This window comes from Rhinoraja longicauda, chromosome 11, assembly GCF_053455715.1.
Source record: "Rhinoraja longicauda isolate Sanriku21f chromosome 11, sRhiLon1.1, whole genome shotgun sequence".
In the NCBI taxonomy this organism is placed as follows: Eukaryota; Metazoa; Chordata; class Chondrichthyes; order Rajiformes; family Arhynchobatidae; genus Rhinoraja; species Rhinoraja longicauda.
The window spans coordinates 46,352,590-46,376,439 of record NC_135963.1 but is presented as its reverse complement, the minus strand read 5'-3'; the positions used below and the strand labels follow the sequence as shown (position 1 = coordinate 46,376,439).

At 40.6% G+C, this 23,850-nt stretch overlaps 1 protein-coding gene across 4 annotated transcripts in view; it reads right to left on the bottom strand.

Moving 5' to 3' along the window:
• Positions 1-9,257: 9,257 nt before the first annotated feature.
• Positions 9,258-23,850, bottom strand: part of odr4 (odr-4 GPCR localization factor homolog) — an 81,645-nt gene continuing 67,052 nt past the window's right edge. For all 4 annotated transcript variants that reach the window (XM_078407572.1, XM_078407574.1, XM_078407573.1 and 1 more), the window contains 4 exons: positions 20,110-20,136; positions 18,315-18,377; positions 13,831-13,898; positions 9,258-10,931 (listed from right to left, as the gene is read on the bottom strand). In XM_078407572.1, the coding sequence (XP_078263698.1) occupies positions 10,920-10,931; positions 13,831-13,898; positions 18,315-18,377; positions 20,110-20,136 (170 nt within the window). In that variant the 3' untranslated portion in view covers positions 9,258-10,919. The remainder of the gene's footprint in view (positions 10,932-13,830; positions 13,899-18,314; positions 18,378-20,109; positions 20,137-23,850) is intronic.

Sequence of the window (23,850 nt, the reverse complement as noted above, 5' to 3'; positions counted from 1 at the left end):
TACTAGAGGGGATTAACTGTATTAAGGATTGTTAATTTTTAGAAGTACTTGATATATCGGGGGGGGGGGGGGGGGTTGGAGAATGTGGATGCTCCATAATCATGGGCACAAGTGTGGTGCGGACCACACCTCGTATAATAGAGGGGGGTAATGTTGCTAATCTATTTATTAACAACATTAGAGGGAGGGTCTATTTCTCTATCTTTCTTATTTATTTTCTGTTTTTATACCTGGACTATGGAGGGGAGCACACTGAAATACGGCACAATGTAAATACCGGAAGAGGTATCAAGGTAAGGAAAAAGGAAAAAAAAAAGGAAAAGGAAAAAAAAAAAAGAATGAATGGATAACACATTAAATTTTTTAAGCTATAATGTATTTGAATGGGTTAAATGGACCGATAAAAAGGAAGAGAATTTTAACACAGATGAAAAAATTGGAAGTAGATATAGCTTTCTTGCAAGAAACACATCTAACGGAAAAAGAGCATCAAAAGTTAAAGAGAGATTGGGTAGGAAGTATGGTCGCATCTTCTTTTAACTCAAAAGCAAGAGGGGTTGCTATCCTATTTAAGAAAACGCTACCAATTAAGATACAAAATATTGTAAGTGACCCAGTAGGTAGATTTGTAATGGTACATTGTCAAATTTTCTCAGAATTGTGGACCTTAATGAATATATATGCACCAAATATAGATGATGAGAAGTTTGTGCAGGGTACCTTTTTAAATCTGGCGGAAGGACATGAAAATATATTGATAGGGGGAGATTTCAATTTTTGTTTAGATCCAGTAATGGATAGATCATCAAGGACAACGACAAGGACAAGAGCAGCGAAGACAACCTTGAATTTAATGGAAAATTTAAATTTAATAGATGTTTGGAGGAAAAGTCATCCCAGGGAAAGAGACTACTCCTTTTATTCCAATAGACGATACATATTCTAGAATAGATCTATTTTTGATTTCAGCTCAATTAAGGGGTAGAATAATACAAATAGATTACAAGGCTAGATTGTTATCGGATCACTCACCATTATTAATGAAAATTACGATGCCAGCTAAAGAACAGTCAGTCTATAGATGGAGACTCAACTCTTTACTATTGAAAAGGCAAGACTTTTGTGATTTTATTCGAGGACAAATTGAATTATTTTTGGAAACAAATTTAAATTCAGTTGATGATAAATTTATTGTATGGGATGCAATGAAGGCTTATTTGAGAGGCCAAATTATAAGCTACTCATCTAAGATAAAGAAAGACTATAGGAAGGAATCTGAAAGATTAGAAAAAGAAATCACCGTATTAGAAAAAGACTTACAGAAAACTTCTTCAGATACGAAAAAAACACAACTTGCAAATAAAAAATTTCAATACAATACTTTACATACTTACAGAACAGAAAAACGAATATTACGAACTAACCAAAGATATTATGAATTAGGAGAAAGAGCGCACAAGATATTGGCATGGCAACTGAAAGAAGAACAAATATTAAGAACAATAAATTCAATTAGAACAGATCAAAACATTATTACTTATAAATCTAGAGAAATCAATGAGGTATTTAAGCAATTCTACACTAATCTGTACCATTCTGAATCTGAAAAGGATGAAATTAAGATAAATAATTTTTTATCCAAGATACAATTACCAACAATCTCTAATGAGGAGCAGATGGGACTAAATGCCTCCTTTACTTTGAGAGGTGGAGGAAGTATTATATTCTTTACCAAGTAATAAATCTCCAGGGGAAGATGGTTTCCCGCCTGAGTTCTATAAAACATTTAAAGATTTGTTGTTACCAGTATTTATGGAAGTGATACATCAAGCGGAAAAAACTTCTACATTACCAGAATCCTTCTCACTGGCAATTATAACCGTAATTCAAAAAAAAAGAGAAAGACCCTTTAAATGCATCTTCTTATAGACCAATATCATTGTTGAATGCAGATTATAAAATAGTTGCTAAACTTTTGGCAAGATTGGCAGAATATTTACCGAAGCTGGTTAAAGAGGACCAAACTGGATTTGTCAAAAAAAGGAAAATATCTGATAATGTAGCAAGATTTATAAGTATTTTACATTTAGCACAGAAAAGAAAGGAATTGAGCGTAGCAGTTGCTTTAGATGCTGAAAAGGCGTTTGACAGGTTAGAATGGGATTTTTTATTTAAAGTATTAGAGGTACGGATTGGGAAATGGTTTCATTAACTGGGTAAAAGCTCTTTATAAACAACCTAAAGCCAAAGTGGTGACAAATGGCCAATCTTCTCAATCATTTAATTTGGAAAGATCTAGTAGACAGGGATGTCCCTTGTCACCGGCTTTATTTGTATTGGCCATTGATCCTCTGGCAGAGCTAATAAGATCAGATTTAGACATTGAAGGATTTAAAGTTAATCAGGAAAATCACAAAATTACTTTATTTGCAGATGATGTTTTAATTTCTCTTACTAGACCATTGGAATCCTTAAGAAAATTATATTTCAGACTGGAAGAATATGGGAAAGTATGGCAAAAAGAAGGCATGAAGTACTTAGGGGTTAAAGTAGATAATAAGTTAAATAATCTGTATAAACTAAATTATAAACCACTAATTAAAAAAATTGAGGAGGACTTGAAGAAATGGATGAATCTTCCAATTACATTGCTAGGGAGAGTGAACTGTATTAAGATGAATATTTTTCCGAGGTTACAGTATTTATTCCAAACACTGCCTATACCTTTACCAAATAATTTTTTTCAAGAATTGAATAAAATTGTGAGAAATTTTCTTTGGAAAGGTAAAATGCCAAGAGTGTCTATGGAAATATTAACATGGAAATTTGAATTAGGTGGACTGCAATTACCAAATTTTAAAAATTACTATCTGGCAGCACAAATGAGTTTTATTTCATCCTTTTATCAAGAGGGTGGAAAAACAGCATGGGTTAAAATTGAAATGGATAAAATAAAAGAACTATGCCCAGAAGAATTTATCTATAAATGGGAAGCGAAGCTATTAGTTAAGGATCAAGAGTCACCTTTGCTAAAACATTTAATTAATATATTGTTGAAAACAGTTAAAGCTAATGATAAAAGATTTTTTCTAACAGCTAAAACCATTAGTAAAAAATAGATTACTGCCGTTTGCTTGGAATAATCAAATATTACAAGTCTGGGAACAGAAGGGTATTAAACATATGGGAGATTGCTACGAAGGAAATAATTTTTTGACATTTTCTCAATTGAGAAACAAATATCAAATTCCAGGGAATAGTATTTTTTTCTATTATCAATTACAATCTTTTTTAAGGGAAAAGTTAGATAATTCAATGTTTTTATTTCAAATTAAAGGAATTGGATCCCTGATTCAGGGCAAGGGAACTAAAAATTTTTTATCTTCAATGTATAAATTGTTACAAAAATCTAGTCCAAAGACAGGAATTCAAAAATCAAGACAAAGATGGGAAACAGATCTGAATATTCGCATTGATGAACCAAGTTGGGAAAGATTGTGTTTAGAAAGTATGAAAAATACTATTAATGTGAGATATAGTTTAGTACAATACAATTTTTTACATCAACTATATTTAACTCCGAAAAGATTAAACAATTTAAATCCAAATTTACCTGAAATTTGTTTTAGATGCAACCAGGATGTGGGTACTTTTTTACACTCCACATGGGCATGTCCTAAGGTAACTCCTTTTTGGAAAGACCTAAAAAACTTTTTGGAACAATTGATGAATAAGACCATACCATTGGATTCAAGGTTGTTTTTATTGGGAGATACTAAAGGAATATTACCAAGATTAATTTTAGATAAATATCAGGAAAGATTTCTCAAAATAGCAATAGCAATAGCAAAAAAATGTGTGGCGGTCACTTGGAAAGATCACAATGAAATAAGAATTGCAAGATGGTATGCAGAAATGCGTAGTTGTATCCCATTAGAAAAAGCTACTTATAATCTGAGAAATAAATATGATTTCTTTTTGAAACTTTGGAACCCATTCACTTTAAAACTAGGATTAAGAATTGGAAATATTTAATTTTAGGATTGTTTTGATACCCCTAAAAAGAATTTAATAAGAAATTAGCCGGAAGTGTTTCCTTGTTGTCTCCAGGTTTCCTTCTTTCTTCTTTCTTTCTTTCTTTCCTTTTTTTAATTTTTATTTCTTTATCTTTCTTCTTCTTCTCCTTTTTCCTCTTTTTTCTAACTGGGGGGTGGGGGGGAGGGGGGTTGTGGGGGGGGAAGATAATACAGAACAATACAGGTATAATCGAATTTAAAATGTATAATCGAATTTATAATGTAGGTACCATCGCGTACTATGAGTTCATACATGTATTTGTTTTGTTAAAATTTAAATAAAATAATTTATTTTTAAAAAAAGAGTTAGATATAGCTTAGGGCTAACGGAATCAAAGGAATAGGGCAGAAAGCAGGAACGGGGTACTGATTTTGGATGATCAGCCATGATCATATTGAATGCCAGTGCTGGCATGTAGGACCGAATGGTCTACGCCTGCACCTATTTTCTATGTTTCTATGTTTACTTTGTATGATTATGCTTTTGTTTAGTATCATCTATATACTAAAACTCTCGTTTGTTTGTTTGTTTGTTTGTTTGTTTGTTCATGAACTACAGCCAAAACGGCACATGATAGCGCTACAATTTTAGGCCAACCTTACTAACCGTCGTCCCTTTGGTGCTAATGGGAGAAGTTTAATTGAAATCGGTGTTATCTTTTTAAAGTTATTCAGTTTAAATCTATCTTCTATGGAGGGAGGGGGAGGAAGGGAGGGGGGGGGAGGAGGATGGAGTGGGGGTGAAGGGGAAGGGGAGGAGAAGTGAAGGGGGGAAGGGACGGGGAGAGAAGGGACGGGGAGAGAAGGGAAGGGGAAGGGGGAGAGAGGGGAAGGGGAAGGGGGAGAGAGGGGAAGGAGAGGCGGGAGAGAGGGGAGGGGGAGAGAGGGGAGGGGGAGAGAGGGGAGGGGGAGAAAGGGAAGGGGGATACAGGGAAGAGGGAGAGGGAGAGAGGGGAGAGAGAGGAGAGAGGGTAGGGGAGAGAGGGGGGGGAGAGGGAGAGAGAGGAGATGGAGAGAGAGGGGAGGGGGAGAGGGGGAGGAGGAGAGAGAGGGAGGGGGAGAGAGAGGGAGGGGGAGAGAGGGGAGGGGGAGAGAGGGAGAGAGTACTATGTATGGATAAGCGGTATAAGTAAATAGGATGAGCTTGAGGCTCAGTTAGAGATTGGTAGATATGACATTGTGGGGATTACAGAGACGTGGCTGCAGAAGGATCAGGACTAGGAACCGAATATTCAGGGTTATACGTCCTGTAGAAAGGACAGGCAGGTGGGCAGAGGAGGTGGGGTAGCTCTGTTGGTGAGGGATGAAATTCAGTCCCTTGCGAGGGGTGACATAGGGATTGACGATGTAGAGTCACTGTGGATAGAGTTGAGGAATTGTAAAGGTAAGAAGACACGAATGGGAGTTATCTACAGATCCCCAAATGGTAGCCCGGATATAGAATATAAGTTGCAGCAGGAGTTAATACCGGCATGTAACAAAGGTAGTGCCACTGTGGTTATGGGGGATTTGAATATGCAAGTAGACTGGGAAAATCAGGTTGGTTCAGGACCCTAAGAAAGGGAGTTTGTCGAGTGCCTCCGAGATGGATTCTTAGAGCAACTTGCACTGGAGCCTACCAGAGAGAAGGCAATTCTGGATTTAGAGTTGTCGAATGAACAAAATTTAATAAGGGAACTCAACGTAAAGGAACTGCTTGGAGGTAGTGACCATAATATCATTAGTTTTAATCTGCAATTTGAGAGGGAGAAGGTTAAACCAGGAATGTCAGTGCTGCAGTTGAACAAAGGGGACTATGAAGGCATGAGAGAGGAGCTGGCCAAGGTCGAATAGAAAAGGGTCCTAGCAGGAATGACGGTGAAACAGCAATGGCAGGAATTTCTGGGCATAATCCAGAAGATGCAGGATCATTTCATTCAAAAGAGGAAGAAAGATTCTAAGGGGAGTAAGAGGCAACCGTGGCTGACAAGGGAAGTGAGAGATGGAATAAAACTAAAAGAAAAGATCTATGATAGCAAAGAGTAGCGGGAAGCCAGAGGATTGGGCAACTTTCAAAGGACAATAGAAGGTAGCAAAATGGGCAATACGGGCTGAAAAGATGAGGTAGGAAGCGAAGCTGGCCAAGAATATAAAGAAGTCCGGTAAAAGCTTCTTTAGGCATGTTAAGAAAAGATTAGTGAAGATAAATGTGGGTCCCTTGAAAGCATAAACGGGTGAAATGATTATGGGTAACAAGGAAATGGCGGAAGAGTTGAAAAGGTACTTCGGATCTGTCTTCACTAAGGAAGACACAGACAATCTCCCAGATGTACTAGAGGACAGAGGATCTAAGGAGACAGAGGAACTGAAAGAAATTTGCATCAGGCAAGAAATAGTATTGGGTAGATTGATGGGATTGAAGGCTGATAAATGCCCAGGGCCTGATGGTCTGCATCCCAGGATACTCAAGGAGGTGGCTCTAGAAATTGTGGACGCATTGGTGATTGTTTTCAATAGATCCAGGATCAGTTCCTGTGGATTGGAGGGTAGCTAATGTTATTCCAATTTTCAAGAAAGGAGTGACATCGGCGGTGGGGAAGATGCTGGAGTCAATTATTAAAGAGGTAATAACGACGCATTTGGATAGCAGTAAAAGGATTGGTCCAAGTCAGCATGGATTTATGAAGGGGAAATCCTGATTGACTAATCTTCTCGAATTTTTTGAGGATGTGACAAGTAAAATGGATGAAGGAGAACCAGTGGCTGTAGTGTATCTAGAATTTTTGAAAGTCTTTGATAAGGTCCCACACGGGAGGTTGGTGAGCAAAATTAGAGCATATGGTATTAAGGGTAGGGTGTTGACATGGGTAGAGAATTGGTTGGCAGACAGGAAGTAATAAAAGGGTCCTTTTCAGAATGGCAGGCAGTGGCGAGTGGAGTGCCGCAAGGCTTGGTGCAGGGGGCCGCAACTAATTACAATATGAATGATTTGAATTTTGGAATTAGAAGTAACACTAGCAAGTTTGCGGATGACACAAAGCTGTGTGGCAGTGTGAACTGCAAAGAGGATGTTAGGAGGTTGCAGGGTGACTTGGACAGGTTGAGTGAATGGGCAGATGCAGTCTCATGTAGATAAATGTGAGGTTATCCACTTTGATGGCAAAAACAAGGAGGCAGATTATTATCTCAATGGTGTCAGATTAGGTAAAGGGGAAGTGCAATGAGACCTTGGTGTCCTTGTACACCAGTCACTGAAAGTAAGCGTGCAGGTGCAGCAGGCAGTGAAGAAAGCTAAGGCATGTTGGCCTTAATGACGAGAGGATTTGAGTACAGGAGCAAGGGCCCTGGTGAGACCACATCTGGAGTATTGTGTGCAGGTTTGGTCTCCTAATTTGAGGAAGGGCATCCTTGCTATTGAGGCAGTGCAGTGTAGGTTCACGAGGTTAATCCCTGGGATGGAGGGACTATCATATGAGGAAAGATTGGAAAGACAGGGCTTGTATTCACTGGAGTTTAGAAGGATGAGAGGGGATCTTATAGAGACGTATAAAATTATAAAAGGACTGGACAAGCTAGATGCAGGAAAAATGTTCCCAATGTTGGAGGAGTCCAGAACCAGGGGCCACAGTGTAAGAATAAAGGGGTGTCCATTTAAAATTGAGGTGAGAAGAAACTTTTTCACCCAGAGAGTTGTGAATTTGTGGAATTCTCTGCCACAGAAGGCAGTGGAGGCCAATTCACTGGATGAATTTAAAAGAGAGTTAGATAGAGCACTCGGGGCTAGTGGAATCAAGGGATATGGGGAGAAGGCAGGCACAGGTTACTGATTGTGGATGATCAGCCATGATCACATGAATTTGCCTCGAAGGGCCAAATGGCCTCCTCCTGAACCTACTTTCTATGTTTCTATAACTACAATTGACATGAATGTCATAACCCTATCCTAATCTGTGAAAACTTCAAATGAGTAGACCATTCCATCTATCATATATGTTCCCTGTCTGCTTCATACATTTCCGTCATATGTTTAATATCAACACTTGTATAACAATCCAAGAAAATCTGCAAGAAATTTAGCAACTTATAAGACTCATGCACAAGAGGCGCAATTGTGATTGGTGACAGTTTTGGATACATTCCCTACATATAGTAGGAAAATAACTGCAGATGCTGGTACAAATCGAAGGTATCACAAAATGCTGGGAGTATCTCAGCGGGTCAGGCTGCATCTCAGGAGAGAAGGAATGGGTGACGTTACGTGTCGAGGCCCTTCTTCAGACTGATGTCAGGGGAGGGGGCGGGACAAAGAAAGGATGTAGTTGGAGACAGGAAGACAGTGGGAGAACTGGGAAGGGGGAGGGGAAAGAGAGGGACAGAGGAGCTATCTGAAGTTAGAGAAATCAATGTTCATACTGCTGGGGTGTAAGCTGCCCAAGCAAAATATGAAATGCAGTTCCTCCAATTTGCAGTGGGCTTCACTATGACAATGGAGGAGGCCCATGACAGAAAGGTCAGACTGGGAGCAGGAGGGGGAGTTGAAGTGCTGAGTCACCGGGAGATCAGGTTGGTTAAGGCGGACTGAGCGAAGGTGTTGAGCGAAACGATCGCCGAGCCTGCGTTTGGTCTCGCCGATGTAGAGAAGTTGACATCTGGAACAGTGGATACAATAGATGAGGTTGGAGGAGGTGCAGGTGAACATCTGCCTCACCTGGAAAGACAGTTTGGATCCTTGGATGGAGTTGATGGGGGAGGTAAAGGAACGGGTGTTACATCTCCTGCGGTTGCAGGGGAAAGTACCTGGGGAGAGGGTGGTTTGGGTGGGAAGGGACCAGTGGACCAGGGAGTTACGGAGGGAACAGTCTCTGCGGAGAGCAGAAAGGGGAGATGGGAAGATGTGGCCAGTAGTAGGATCCCATTGGAGGTGACGGAAATGTTGGAGGATAATTTGCTGTATATGCTGGCTGACGGGATGGAAGATGAGGACAAGGGTGACTCTATCCTTGTAACGAATGGGGAGAGGGGGAGCAAGAGCGGAGTTGCGGGATATCTATATCCCGCAACTCCTCTCTTGCTCCCCCTCTCCCCATTCGTTACAAGGATAGAGTCACCCTTGTCCTCTCCCCAAGCCCTAGTGAGAGCCTCATCTATAATGGAAGAGGGGAAGCCACGTTTCCTAAAGAATGAGGACATCTCTGATGCCCTAGTGTGAAACACCTCATCCTGGGCGCAGATGTGGCGTAGACGGAGGAATTGGGAGTAGGGGATAGACTTTTTACAAGAGGCAGGGTGGGAAGAAGTGTAGTCAAGATAGCTGTGGGAGTCAGTAGGTTTGCAGTAGATGTCGGTTACTAGTCTGTCCCCTGTGATGGAGATGGTGAGATCCAGAAACGGTAGGGAGATGTCGGAGATGGTCCAAGTATACTTAAGAGCAGGATGGAAATTAGTGGTGAAATGTATGAAGTCAGTGAGTTCTGCATCGGTACAAGAGGTACAGGGATGGGGCCAGTGTATGCCTGGAACAGGGATTGTTCGACGTACCCGACAAAGAGGCAGGCACAGCTAGGGCCTATGCGAGTGCCCATCGCTATGCCTCGGGTTTGAAGGAAGTGGGAGGAGTCAAAGGAGAAGTTGTTGAGGGTAAGAACCAGCTCTGCTAGGCGGAGGAGAATGTTAATAGATGGAGATTGGCTGGTTCTACAGTCGAGGAAAAAACGGAGGGCTTCAAGACTATCCTTGTGGGGGACGGAGGTGTAGAGTGACTGGGCATCCATGGTGAAGATGAGGGAGTGGGGGCCTGGAAACCCGAAGTTATTGAGGAGACGGAGAGCATGTGAGGTGTCTTGGACATAGGTGGGGAGGGATTTGACCAGGGGGGATAGGATGGAGTTGTGGTAGGTGGACTACATATCTATATACTAAAACTCTTGTTTGTTTGTTCCTGAACTACAGCCAAAACGGTATACGATAGCGCAACATTTTTAGGCCCACCTTTCTCCCGCCGTCCCTTTGGTGCTAATGGAAGGAGTTTCATTGAAACCGGTGTTATATTTTAAAAGTTATTCACATTTAAAAGTTTAAATCTATCTCCTAGGGAGTGACGGGGAGGGAGGATAAGGGGGGTTGAGAGGATGGGGTCGGGGGGAGGAGAAGGGGGATGGGGGGAGGAGGAGGAGGGAGGATGGGGGGGAAGGGGTGGGAGAGAGGGTGGGGAGGGTGCTGCAGGAGAGGTTTGGGCCCAACGGGTCCACTTGGTCTAGTAGTACATAAAAATGTTGGACCACAGAAGAATTTCTAAATTATGGAACTTACAAAAGGTGGCTACAGATATGAAGTAGAATTGCAGACTGCCCTGGTGATCAGAGTTGAAGGAGTTCTCATGCACCGGAACAAAAATATACTTGTTACAGTTTGATTGTATAAGTAACAAAATCAAATGTCCTTTTTTACTCGAGAGTAAGGTATGACATCTAAAAGAACAATAACACGCATGATCAAATCAAATTAGTTATTGTTAAGTGTCATCTAGGATCTTGCAACAACAAAAAGGGTGAAAGATTATGGTCAGTCAAAGATAAACCAATGCTTAATTTATACTAAAATTATAATTCTCCAACAATTTTAGCAGCTCCAAGAATAATATAAAATTGGTCATAATTTTTAGAAATATATCTTATCAACTATTATAGGCCATGTTAATGAACAACAGTTTTAGTGATATTCCCAGATTATAAACTGCACCAAAATTTCTCGCTCTGTTATGCTTTTATTCAAATGGAGATGAGAATACAGTTTCCATCAAAAAAGCATGGGAACTGGATCTTATATGTTCCTTGAAAAGGGAGATGGATTGCAGTTATTCATGGCTCAAACTGATCCCTGTAAGAAAAGAAAAAGAGGTGAGTTATAAATTCTACATATGTTTGACATAGTTTTATTAAACATCCATGATTCATAAAACCAAATTACTTTATCAGTGCATGTCCAATTTCTGACTGATTATTGCTCATCAGAGCTACCCATGCAATGAGAGGACTAGCCTTAATATTTCAGTTAGCTTTTTGCAGATGAATATTATAACCTTTATGGTGAAAGCAACTAAATGGTGACAATTTTAAACATTGAAATATTATTCAAATTTTCTTGGTATATGATACCTCATTATTTCAGGTGGTTTCATAAACAATAGGAATTGCATATAGTATTTGGTTGTAAAGCAGTCCAAGGAAGTATTTAATTTTGAGTTAGCATTTATTTGCCTGTGGGCATTTTCCCCCAAAAGGGCATTTTTCCCAATCATTCAATGCAGAGTATCAAAATGGCTTAACAAGCAATGCTTGACCAGAACTGCTATGTAATGCAAATTAATGAAAATTAAGACTCCAGATGGGTATAAAGAATCAAAATAGGTCAAAAACTTTGGTTTATCTATAAATGAGCTCCAGGCTCAGATGTGGAAGAGAATGCATGTACCAGGAGATAAATTTTGCAATCTAGATTTGACAATATAACGATTTTTTTTTACAGAATGTAGTTCCCGCTGTATAATGAAAGCATGAATGTTTTGAATTTTTCCTTCAGAAAATCAATCGGACTGGCACATACCTTTTCAAAAATCCATTTTTGGAGTGCAAAAGAATTACTGCTACCAAATACTTTTTAGTTAGTATTCATAACTAAATTATCACAAACGACAATCCGTCCAATGCTCTTCAAACAACTCGGTGAAATGTTCTAAAATAGGCAAATTCTTTTTCGTGTTCTTTTGAAATTAACATACATTCATGCTGTATCTCAATGATGTACCATTACATAATATGGCTAAATTGAAATATAAGTTAGAAACTAACTAATCTTTAGTTTGATGGCTAAATATGGGTCCAAGAGAAAGGCAATGTATTGCTCATTTTCAGTGGCTATTAGGACAACCAAGGTGAAATAATAACATTTCTTGACATTTCAGAGTTGGATGTGACGGTGTACTATCAAGCAGACACAAGAGTTTGCACACATTGGACTCCATCTGCCACCTACTTACCCCCAATTATGAAAATGTGACATGTGCTTTGGTTTGAATTGATGGCAAAAATAGTTTTTAAATGGTGAGCACTGAATAAACATCTATGCACCAAGCGATTTGAATGCAATGGCTTAGGACAGCAGTCTCCAAACTGTGGGTCTGTGATTTTATCCAGCCCGCAGCAAGCACGTTCTGTGCTGTGGGTTCTGTGGTAGCGTGGGAACTTTTGTTTTAGCGGCCTGGTGGTTTATTGTCATGTGTGCACTGCACAGTGGAATTATTTTAGTGCAGATCACGTGCACAAGTCACCACCATATTTTGGCGCTGTTTACAAAAAGTCCAAAGTCGGGTCTTGGAGCTGGATGTACTGGAGTGGCTCCCGATCCAGCCTAGCCCCAGGCTGCTGCAGGGCCTCCTCCGTCGCCTGCGATGGGCTCGGCCTGTCGACCGACGTCCCTCTCCTCGCCCAACCGACCGCCTGTGTGTCCCGGGGGAAAACCCTTCTGCAGCCGACCTTGCAGGCGCTAGAGGCATTACCCCTCTCCTACTGGCCCACTCATCGTGTACGTCGTCGCCAGCGGCTCCCTCCTCCACGGTTCTCCGGTCTTCAGGGCCGATCTCGGCAGTTTCCGAACTTACACGTCAGGTAGGCTATCAAGCTGATGGCTTGTATGCAGCTGCTGACTTAATAATTTAAAATTTTAATGATTTCTTAGCGGAGTGCCCACCCGTGAGTCACTGCGACGGTGACACATATGTGGTCACTTCGCCATTATATATGATATTTCTATACTGTCTGCATTCCCACTGGTGGTCACTGTATTTTTTCTGTTTTATAAATAACTGTATACCTACGGTATTTATATATATTACAATATTTCAAGCTCTTTTTAAAAATTGAATATTATTTATTTGTTGCCATATATACCTCATTAAATTTATAAAACTGACATTTCTTTATTTTTTCCTACAGCCTGCAAAAATGTGCCAAATATATAATGTGGCCCTCATGCTGAAACATTTGTAGGCCTCTGGCTTAGAAGATGCAAAATGTAACCACACAGGTAAGTCAAGCGATTAGGAAAGCAATTGGTACACTGACCTTCAATGCAAGGGATTGGAATACAATATTGGGAAAGTCTTACTAAAGTCTACTGGACTTTGCTGAGACATGCAGTGCACTGCACCTCAATGCAGCGCAATGACAGGTAATCTCACTGAAATGCTAAATTCAGAAAAGAACTGACAGAATAGATGCCAACAGGCAGCTTTCTTGTGTTGGAGGGTCCAGAACTCATGTGGTGGGGTGGAGGGAGAGAGAGGCATAATCTGAAGACAGGGTGTTGGAAGAAGGGAACAGCTTTACCTGAAGTTGCTGTAAAAGTTTTGGAATTGTCTGGAACTGTCTGAGAGAGCCATGGATGCCAAGTCATTGTCGTGATCAGGCAGAAATGTGGACTTGGGGCACAGGCCCATGATCTTATAAGGATGGAGCAGATTTTAAAGATTTTATCGCTCACTGGTGAATCTATTTCTTATGCTCGAACTTTCATAAAAGCAAACTTGGTAAAGCCAACTGAAAATCAAAACAAAACTGCACATGCTGAAAATCTGAAATAAAACAAAATATTGGAAACACTCAGCAATCAAGCAGCATCTTTCTAGAATTTTCTGTTTTATGATTGCCAAAATGAATAATCTACACATTGAGACTGTTAAAATATAGTTCTCTTTATAATATCTTTAAATGCGACTTACTCCAATGAAGTAAAAAATGATGGAGACTGCAATTGCGATGACTCCTACGCCTGCTGCTGCTGCCATGCCTAAGACACAAAGAATTAACATAGTTGATGAAGAATGATATACGAGAAAGGTGGCCTATGTTGGTCCGTACCTTACCCTGAACAGTAATATAATAATTATAAGTGCAGGGTGGGATTTAAATGGAGGAATTTAGATTAAAAAACTAAACCCTTGAAAAATCAATTTAATTATTGAATTGTATTCTTATTATTGGAGGAAACATTTTCTCTGCAATCTTCTCTGACACAAATCAAGTCGTCAAGTCAAGTCAAATTTATTTGTCACATACACATACACGATGTGCAGTGAAATGAAAGTGGCAATACCTGCGGATTGTGCACAAAAAAGAATTAGAGTTACAGCATATAAATAAAGTTAATAAGTTACTATATACTATCTATCTATCTTCTATATATATTATATTACTAAGACTCAGATCTTGTATACATATATATATATATATATATATATATATATACGTCTATATGTATCTGTGATTTCGGCAAAACGGTGAACCGTAGCGCCACAGTTTTTGCACCGCCTTAATCGCCACTCTCCCCGCCACACCAAGTTAAAATTTTCATTCACAACTCTCTTATATTTTATAAGTTACAGACATTTAAAAAACATTCAAAAATCTGATTTCTAAAGACCTTTTCCCCAAGCGCTGCTGTGCGTCTATGCGTATGACGTCAGCACGCACGCGCGGCCTCTCCTCACCACGCACGCGCGGCCTCTCCTCACTCGCACCAACAACATGGACGCCGTTAGCGGAGCCGCCCGCCCGCGATCACCGGCTCCCCTGTCCTCTCTCCCCTTGCTTCTCTCCTCTCTCCCACACCCGGGAGACCCTCTCCCCGCTATCGCCCGGACCCAGCGCGCCGCCGCCCTATCCGTCTCCAGTAGTCCGGGCTCGGCCACGCCACAGTAACGGCAGCGCTCCGCAGCTTCCTCCTCCTCCTCCCTGCACGATCCGTAAGTGCTTTTCGCCGCCATCGGTAAGTGCTTTTCGCCGGGACCAGAGGGGGGGGGGGGGGGCTGGTAGGGAAAGGGGGGTGGGGGAGAGTAACGGTGGGGGCGACGGGGAGGGTGGGAGGAGGAGAGAGTGGGGGTGGGAGGAGGCAGAGTGGGACTGGGGAGGGGGACAGCGGGGGTGGGGGGTTGGTGCTGGGGGCAAGAGAGAGTAGGGGAAAGGGGTGTGCTGGGGAAAGGGGGGGTGGGGGAGAGTAAGAGTGTCTGGGGGAGAGAGAATGGGGGGGGTCTGAGAATGGGGACTGGGGAGGTCGTGGGGAAAGGGGGGGTGTGGGGAGAGTAAGAGTGGGGCTGGGGGAGGAGAGAATGGGGGGTGTGGGAATGGGCCCAACGGGCCCACTTGGTCTAGTATATACTAAAATTTAGTCTCTGGGGTTATAAAAGTTGACAGTCCTAATGGCCTGTGGGAAGAAACTCCGTCTCATCCTCTCCGTTTTCACAGCGTGACAGCGGAGGCGTTTGCCTGACCGTAGCATCTGGAACAGTCCGTTACTGGGGTGGCAGGGGTCCCTCATGAATCTTGCTTGCTCTGGATCTGCACCTCCTGATGTATAGGTCCTGCAGGGGGACGAGTGTAGTTCCCATGGTGCGTTCTGCCGAACGCCCACGTTCTGCCCACGTCAGATCCTCTGTGATGCGGACTCCCAAGTATTTAAAACTGCTCAGCCTATCCACAGTAGACCCATTTATCTCCAGTGGCGTGTACGTCCTTGGATGTTTAGCCCTTCTGAAGTCCACAATCAGCTCCTTCGTTTTAGTGACATTCAAGAGGAGGCTATTGTCCTGACACCAGAGTGCCAGATCAGCCACCTCCTCCCGGTAGGCCTTCTCATCGTTGTTGGAGATCCGGCCCACCACCACAGTGTCATCAGCAAACTTGATGATGGAGTTTGAGCTGAACCTGGCCCCACAGTCATGTGTGAACAGGGAGTACAGTAGGGGGCTAAGGACGCAACCCTGGGGGGATCCTATGTTCAGGGTGAGGGAGCTAGATGTGTTCCCCCATCCTGACCACTTGGGGCGTGGCGGTGAGAAAGTCCAGGACCCAGGCACACAGAGGGGTGCTAAGCCCCAGTTCCAGCAGCTTCTCAACTAGTCTGCTGGGGACTATTGTGTTGAATGCTGAACTAAAGTCAATGAACAGCATCCTCACATAGCCCCCCTGGTTGTCCAGATGAGAGAGCGGTGTGTAGAACCTGGGAGACAGCATCATCCGTGGACCTGTTCGGACGGTATGCGAACTGTAGTGGGTCCATGTTGCGAGGGAGGAAGGAGAGCACAGATGTGCTTCTTGACTAGCCTCTCGAAGCATTTCATGACAACCGAGGTGAGGGCCACCGGTCGGTAGTCATTTAAACACGCTGGAGAGGCATTCTTTGGCACCGGTACAATGATGGATCTTTTGAAGCATGCAGGGACCACGGACTTGGCCAAGGAGAGGTTGAATATTGTGGTGAGCACTGGAGCAAGCTGAGTAGCACAAGACTTTAGCACTCGCCCAGATATACCATCTGGGCCTCCAGCTTTCCTCGTGTTCACACGCGTCAGAGCCCACCTCACCTCATGCTCGGACACCGAGAATGTGTGCACATCCCCGGCGGTGGATCCCCCTCCAGCCTCGCTAGCCAACGCCCCTTCAGTGCTGTTTTTAGACGGCGAGCTGGTGGTGTTACCCGTCTCAAACCGTGCATAAAAAGAGTTCAGGTCATCAGCTAAGGAGGAGCCGGCACTTCCGGTTGAGGGGGTGCTGGACCTGTAGCTAGTTATTGTCCGTAGCCCCTGCCAAAGGCGCCTGGTGTCCTGCTGCTCCATCTGTGACTCCATCTTGTCCCGGTACCTCCTTTTTGCATCCTTCACTGCCTTCCGCAGTCGGTAGGACTCTCCCTTGTAGACGTCCATGTTGCCGGATGCCAGGCCAGAGTTGTAAGCAGCGGTGCGAGCATTCAAGGCCACGCGAATAGACCTGTCCACCCAGGGTTTTTGGTTAGGGAAGATACTGACCCTTACCGTGGGGATGATGGTATCGGCTATTGTGGCAATGAAGTCCGTAACCGTTTCCGCAAACTCATTTACGTCTTTGGAACTTGCTTGGAACATGTTCCAGTCGACCTCGCTCAGTGCATCTTGCAGCATTGCCTCTGAATGGTCAGACCACCGCTTTACGTCCCTCGTTACTGTCGCTTCCCGTACTATCCGTTGTTTATACTCCGGCAGCAGGAAAATGGCAGCGTGGTCAGATTTTCCAAAAGGAGGGAGAGAAACGGCCTTGTAGCCTTTCCTGAACGGCGTGTAGCAGTGGTCCAAAGTTCTATCCCCCCTGGTGACACACGTGATGTGTTGGTAAAAGTTAGACATGACCTTTTTGAGATTTCCCCTATTGAAATCTCCAGCCACCACCACAGCCGCATCAGGGTTCTTGTTTTGGTGTTGACACAACACATCGTGTAGGGTCGACAGTGCCACGTCGGTGTCCGCGTGCGGTGGGATATAGACGGCTGTGAAGATCACCGAGCTGAACTCCCGTGAATGGAAGAGATGTAGCTGGGCATGATCTTCCCCATGCTTTCCCAGTATGCAGTTTCATGTGAAATGGATAATTTACCTTTTATAGTAGACCAATACCAATAAATTCATTACTGCAAATATATCCATTTTACAGGAATATATGCAATTCAAGCAACAAAAATGCAATGAGTGTCAAGAAGGGAAGTTCTAAACAAAATATTCGTAATTTTTAAAAACATTTTAGAAACATCCATTAAGACTGGACTAAGACTGTATTAACACAATCTACAACCTTATTATCACTGAAAAACTAGACTGGGTTCACACATTAAATACAAAAAAAACTGTATAACACTACAGTTTATGCTCAATCGTTCACACCCATCAGATTTAGGAATCTTTTATCCATTTTTAAAACATATCAGGAGTTAGATTGAATCACATGGCATCATTTTTGATACACTGTTAATTCCTCCTCCAATTACCCAAGATGATATTTTGGTGCATATTTCTGATGGGGAAAAATGTCAATACAGGTTGTGAGAATAAAATCAGCTGGTAAGGTGCAGAGATAATCTTTTGAAATACTGTGCAGTGCTGATTTCAGGCTGCAATTACCATTCAGCGATGAGCTTAGCTCAGTGGCTAGCATGCACACACAAAGTTCAAACAAAGGATTCCTTCCCCACAGCCAACTTTCTGGCTTCTCACCCCTGCTCTTACCCACACTGCAGCCAAACTGCATTTGCCAGCTCCTGAGCCCAGTCACACATCAGGCCTCATTGCTAGCCCCGGTACCTAATCGCATCGCTGACTTCAGCTGCCACAATAACCTTAAAAATGCTCCAGGTTCATGGCCAGGCTGCACATTTAATTGCATTTCAATCCCCAAAATTTACCTTTGTATTTAAAGCCAGTATCCGTAATTTCATCCTCTTCGTCTTTGAACTGTCTTCGTTGCTCTTTAAACAAAACATTGTTTGGATGAATTAGATTTTTAGATTTAGAGATACAGCGCGAAAACAGGCCCTTCGGCCCACCGGGTCCGCGCCACCCAGCGATCCCCGCACATTAACACTATCCTACACACACGAGGGACAATTTTTACATTTGCCCAGCCAATTAACCTCCATACCTGTACATCTTTGGAGTGAATTGGCTGAAAGTAATTTTATTCCTCATATAAACATAGTTCAAACCTCTTTAACCATACTTCTCTTTGGATAATCTGCTTTCTAGGTGGTTATTAATCAAGCAAAACATTACTAGCAGCAAAAGAAAATATTCAAACTTCCATAATTCATGAGAAACAGTTCAATTTTGAATTTTCACTGCAAACGTTGAATATCTCCTGTGGTAATTTCTAGGGACTGAGATGTATTGAAGTTATGGATAAATTTGAACTTTAAATTCTGATCTATGTCAATCTTTTATGTAGCATTTTATGCATTGGATGTAACTTTATAGATTCTGTGATATTTATACATATTATCTTCAATATAAATTGCTTTATAAAGTTTATTTCTTCTTCCTATTTCCTGATACAAGGCCATTCAACATATCAAGGCTATGCTGGCTCCCAGGCCAATCTCATCCTTTCTCTTATTCTGTTTATCATTGTGGTTACAGAAGAAGGATTATAACAGCATTTGAAAGATAACAGGACAGTTATATAGATAGGAATGGTGTAGAGGGATATGGGGCAAATGGGACTATCTTATTCAGGGCATCTTGGTCAGATTGGATGAGTTGGGCCAAACTCTAACAGGTTGGAAAAATTTAATGTTCTCAATGAACCCAAATTATTAGGGAGGGCAAAATAAATTTAAGTAATTTACAGTGAAGCATCAAATAATTTCTTTAAAAGAAACAATATTAATTAAAAACATTTCATTAATCCAAGACTGAATGAAAACAGTTTCTCTTTTTCTAATTGAGTAGGTAGATGTAGCAAATGTCAATATACTAGCATTGATGGTGGGATTAACTGTAATATAGAATATTTCTTCAATTTCATGTTCAAATTCAACAAAAAATTGAATCTGATGTTCCTAAAAAAAATCTTCTTCCTGTTGATTTGCTGGCTTTGTTACATTCTAGAGTGCCATTTCTGGGTCAACTAGCCATATGATTTAGCATCGCTCCCTTCCCTCCTCTGAATGTCCCAAAAAAGAAAACATTGAACCATTTTAAGATAAGAGTTGTTGTTCTATTCATAAAGATTCATAAAGACCTCCAGCCCTAATCATGTTATTTCCCACCTTTCTCCTGAGAAGTGTCAGTTTCCCAATTTCTATAATGGTTTGATTAAAATCAGGTGCCGACTTTAGGAAAAATCACATTGTCCCATTTGTGAAGTACATTGGAAAATGGTCCTCAAATGAAATATTGTTTCATAATGCTGTCTAACATTACCCATTGAAACAATTATACCATGGGGGAGATAGTTTTTAAGTTACAATTTAAGCTATACTTCAATTTCCATGAAAATAACCAAACAACAGGAAAATAATACATTTTGTATCTTCAATATGCAGCCTTAATTGTAAAATTTAAAAAAAATTCAATCCAGACTACCTATTCCATCAAAAATCCAGGACTGCGAAGAAATTATAAACACACTTCAAATTCTTACACTTTTAAATATGTAAGCAGATATTTTCATTTGTTAAATTACATTCCCTCTAATTTTACCTTGGTTAAGGGAGACCCCCATCTCTTCTGCAATGTTTGCATTCAGTATAAAATAAAAATGAAACAAAAATTAGACACATGGAAAGTGGGAAAAATAGGACAATAATGAATTAAAAATGAAATAATAAGGTAAATAATGACCAGAACTTTGACTTCAGTTATGGTGCAAAACAGGATGATCAGAGTCACTGTCTGGTTCATATACTCTACTTGATTTTTCTTTCCCCAATTCTCTATCAGTCATTTTATTTCAGGAAGTTGAAAGTTCTGGTGGATATTTCAATTTATATATTTAAAATATACAAAAACCTCACAGTGGTACAAGAATTATTAAAGAAAACAATTGAAATCTAATTGTGCAAAGTACAATGGAAATGAAAAAAATGAAGTTATTTTCAGTTCAGGCTATTTCCTGATATTATTTTCTGATGTTCACTAAGCGAGAGACACTAGTATTTTGTTGTAAACTTTGCTTGAAGTACTGGTTAACCTTAAAGTTGTAATGTAAATCAACCAGACTAAAAATTCAGCATTTTATTTTTTAAATCAGATACAGTATAGGATGCCTGCCACAAAAGCTTCTCCAAATAAAGTAGAAAACAGCACACATATCGCAGATTACAAATCTTGTTTTTTTCCATGAGAAAGATACAACAGTAAAACAAGAAGATCAAACAATATAGTACTATAGTTCTTCACTTACATTGGATATTTTGATATTCTAAGTTGTGTCTGACAATGAATTAAAAAGGAGAACACCGACTTTTTAAAAATGTTAATAGATCCCAATACTCTCCCCAATATCTGTCCTGACAATATAGTGGATATGAATGAATTCATGAAAGTTGGCTGGAAAGACTTGAAGAACCTAGACCTACCTATATATGTAGATATGTAAACTGCTCAGACAGTTTATTACAGGTCACAAAACAGAAATATTATCCCTCATTACCTTCCGTTTTAAAAAGCCACAGATATCTCAATTGATGTGCAAACAATCAATATATGTATAACATTTTCCAGGAAGGTGGAGTGCACAAGGGAACTGTGCATCAAATAAAAGATTAACAATATTAATTTGTGTTTTAGTCTTAACTACACTTCCTCTGTGCAAAATTCATAGCAAGGAGCAAAAAAGAAGCAGAGAACAATCATTGTAGTACTTGCTTGAAGATTCATGTTAGTGGTAAATGTGGTTTTCAAAACAGAAATATGTCCAAACTGAATACGAAAACACCGAATTTGTACATAGAAATTATGTGATCTGATCAAACAGGTAATTCACCAAAAGATCAGTGTCAAGTAGTGATACTGGAGCTGATTACCAAAACTGCAACTGTCTTCATATTTCCTTAACCTTCACTGACCATGTATAATTTTTGAATTGGTAACATGTAATTTAACCAAGTTGATTCAATATGCCATGGTTTCTTGATCGTTCTTTTGGAAGGCTAGTATGGAGATAGTGTCGTAGGTAGCTGCTAGATTAAGAAAGCTAACAATAACCTTGCAAAGTCTGTTCTAAAATCCATTTGAATGATAGTTATTCGGATAAGTAACTGACCAGAAATCCAATTATTTGGGCTCAGCTGGGTATATACAACTAGATGATATAGATGAGAGCTCAGTTATTTGGATGCCTGAGAACAACACTTAGGAAGGAAATGAGCACTAACTTTCCACTCACTTTGATTTTTGCCTGATTTAATTAAAACAATGATTCTATGTAACATCAAACTGATGAATTTAACCTTCAGAAGGATACTATTGATGTGAAACAGGTCAATTCTATCACTTTTTTCAATATCCAAGATATATGCTATTGTAACTGCTTGCTGTAATAATGATCCAGCATTAGATTGACAGATATGGTGATGCTGATTGAGCCTTCTTATTCAGATACTATTGGTCATTTGAGGAGGAGCTGCTTAATACTTCTTGAACTCTAAGACAACACAACCAAGAACAATCAATGGGATATGGGAAAGTTTTTTTTCTTTAAATGTGAGAAATTAGAGAGTCTCTCATATAAATTCTGATCACAATATACTGAAATGCTTATTTTATGTCAAATCATTTAAACAAATAGTTTACACCATGAAGAGCAAATTAGATCAAATCAAACACAATGGTTAGAAAATGACCAAATCTGTTCCGTAAAACAAGATACATAGTTTAGATCTAAAAGTATAAATAAATCCCAGTTTGCCCAAAGATATTGCTTCTATCAAATGATCAACCGAAAACGAGATTTACAATCAAAAGTATCAGAGCCATGACCCATTTTACAAGTTTTTATGCATCTGTACCCTATACAGCATTTTTGTTGGATACCAAAAATAAATAAAGATAAGGGAAACCATTTAGTTAATTTTCTAAAAAAATCTTGACTTGTTGCTCCTTCCCAAAATACTATTTTAGTTATCCCACAACAATTATTTCCAAAAAAATTCACTGATTTGGTTGACTTCTCAATTATCTCAAATAAATGTAGTTATTGAATAAAGGCAAACAAATGTAGTTATTGAATAAATGCATGTTTGAACATAACTATATAATTACATTTGTAATTAGGAATATGTTTCCTGCCTCTAACGTGTCCAACCCATTGATAATCTTATATGTTTCGATAAGATCTCCTCTCATCCTTCTAAATTCCAGTGTATACAAGCCTAGTCGCTCCAGTCTTTCAACATAGGACAGTCCCGCCATTCCGGGAGTTAACCTACTAAACCTACACTGCACGCCCTCAATAGCAAGAATATCCTTCCACAAATTTGGAGACCAAGACTGCACACAGTACTCCAGGTGCGGTCTCACTAGGGCCCTGTACAACTGCAGAATTACCTCTTTGCTCCTATACTCAACTCCTCTTGTTATGAAGGCCAACATTCCATTGGCTTTCTTCACTGCCTGCTGTACCTGCTGTACCTGCATGCTTCCTTTCAGTGACTGATGCACTAGGACACCCAGATCTCATTATACACCATTCAGATAATAATCTGCCTTCCTATTCTTACCACCAAAGTGGATAACCTCACACTTATCCACATTAAACTGCACCTGCCATGCATCCGCCCACTCACACAACCTGTCCAAGTCACCCTGCAACCTGATAGCATCTTCCTTACAGCTCACACTGCCACCCAGCTTTGTATCATCTGCAAATTTGCTTATAGTACTTTTAATACCTTCATCCGTCATTAATGTACATTGTACATTAAGAAAGCTAACAATAACCTTCCAAAGTCTGTTCTAAAATCCATTTGAATGATAGTTATTCGGATAAGTAACTGACCAGAAATCCAATTATTTGGGCTCAGCTGGGTATATACAACTAGAGATATAGATGACTCAGTTATTTGGATGCCTGAGAACAACACTTAGGAAGGAAATGAGCACTAACTTTCCACTCACTTTGATTTTTGCCTGATTTAATTAAAACAATGATTCTATGTAACATCAAACTGATGAATTTAACCTTCAGAAGGATACTATTGATGTGAAACAGGTCAATTCTATCACTTTTTTTCCCACTAGTCACTGCCTGCCATTCTGAAAGGGACCCATTTATCCCCACTCTTTGCTTTCTGTCTGTCAACCAATTTTCTATCCATGTCAGTACCCTACCTCCAATACCATGTGCCTTAATTTTGCCCACTAATCTCCTATGTGGGACCTTGTCAAAGGCTTTCTGAAAGTCGAGGTACACCACATCCACCGGGTCTCCTCTGTCAATTT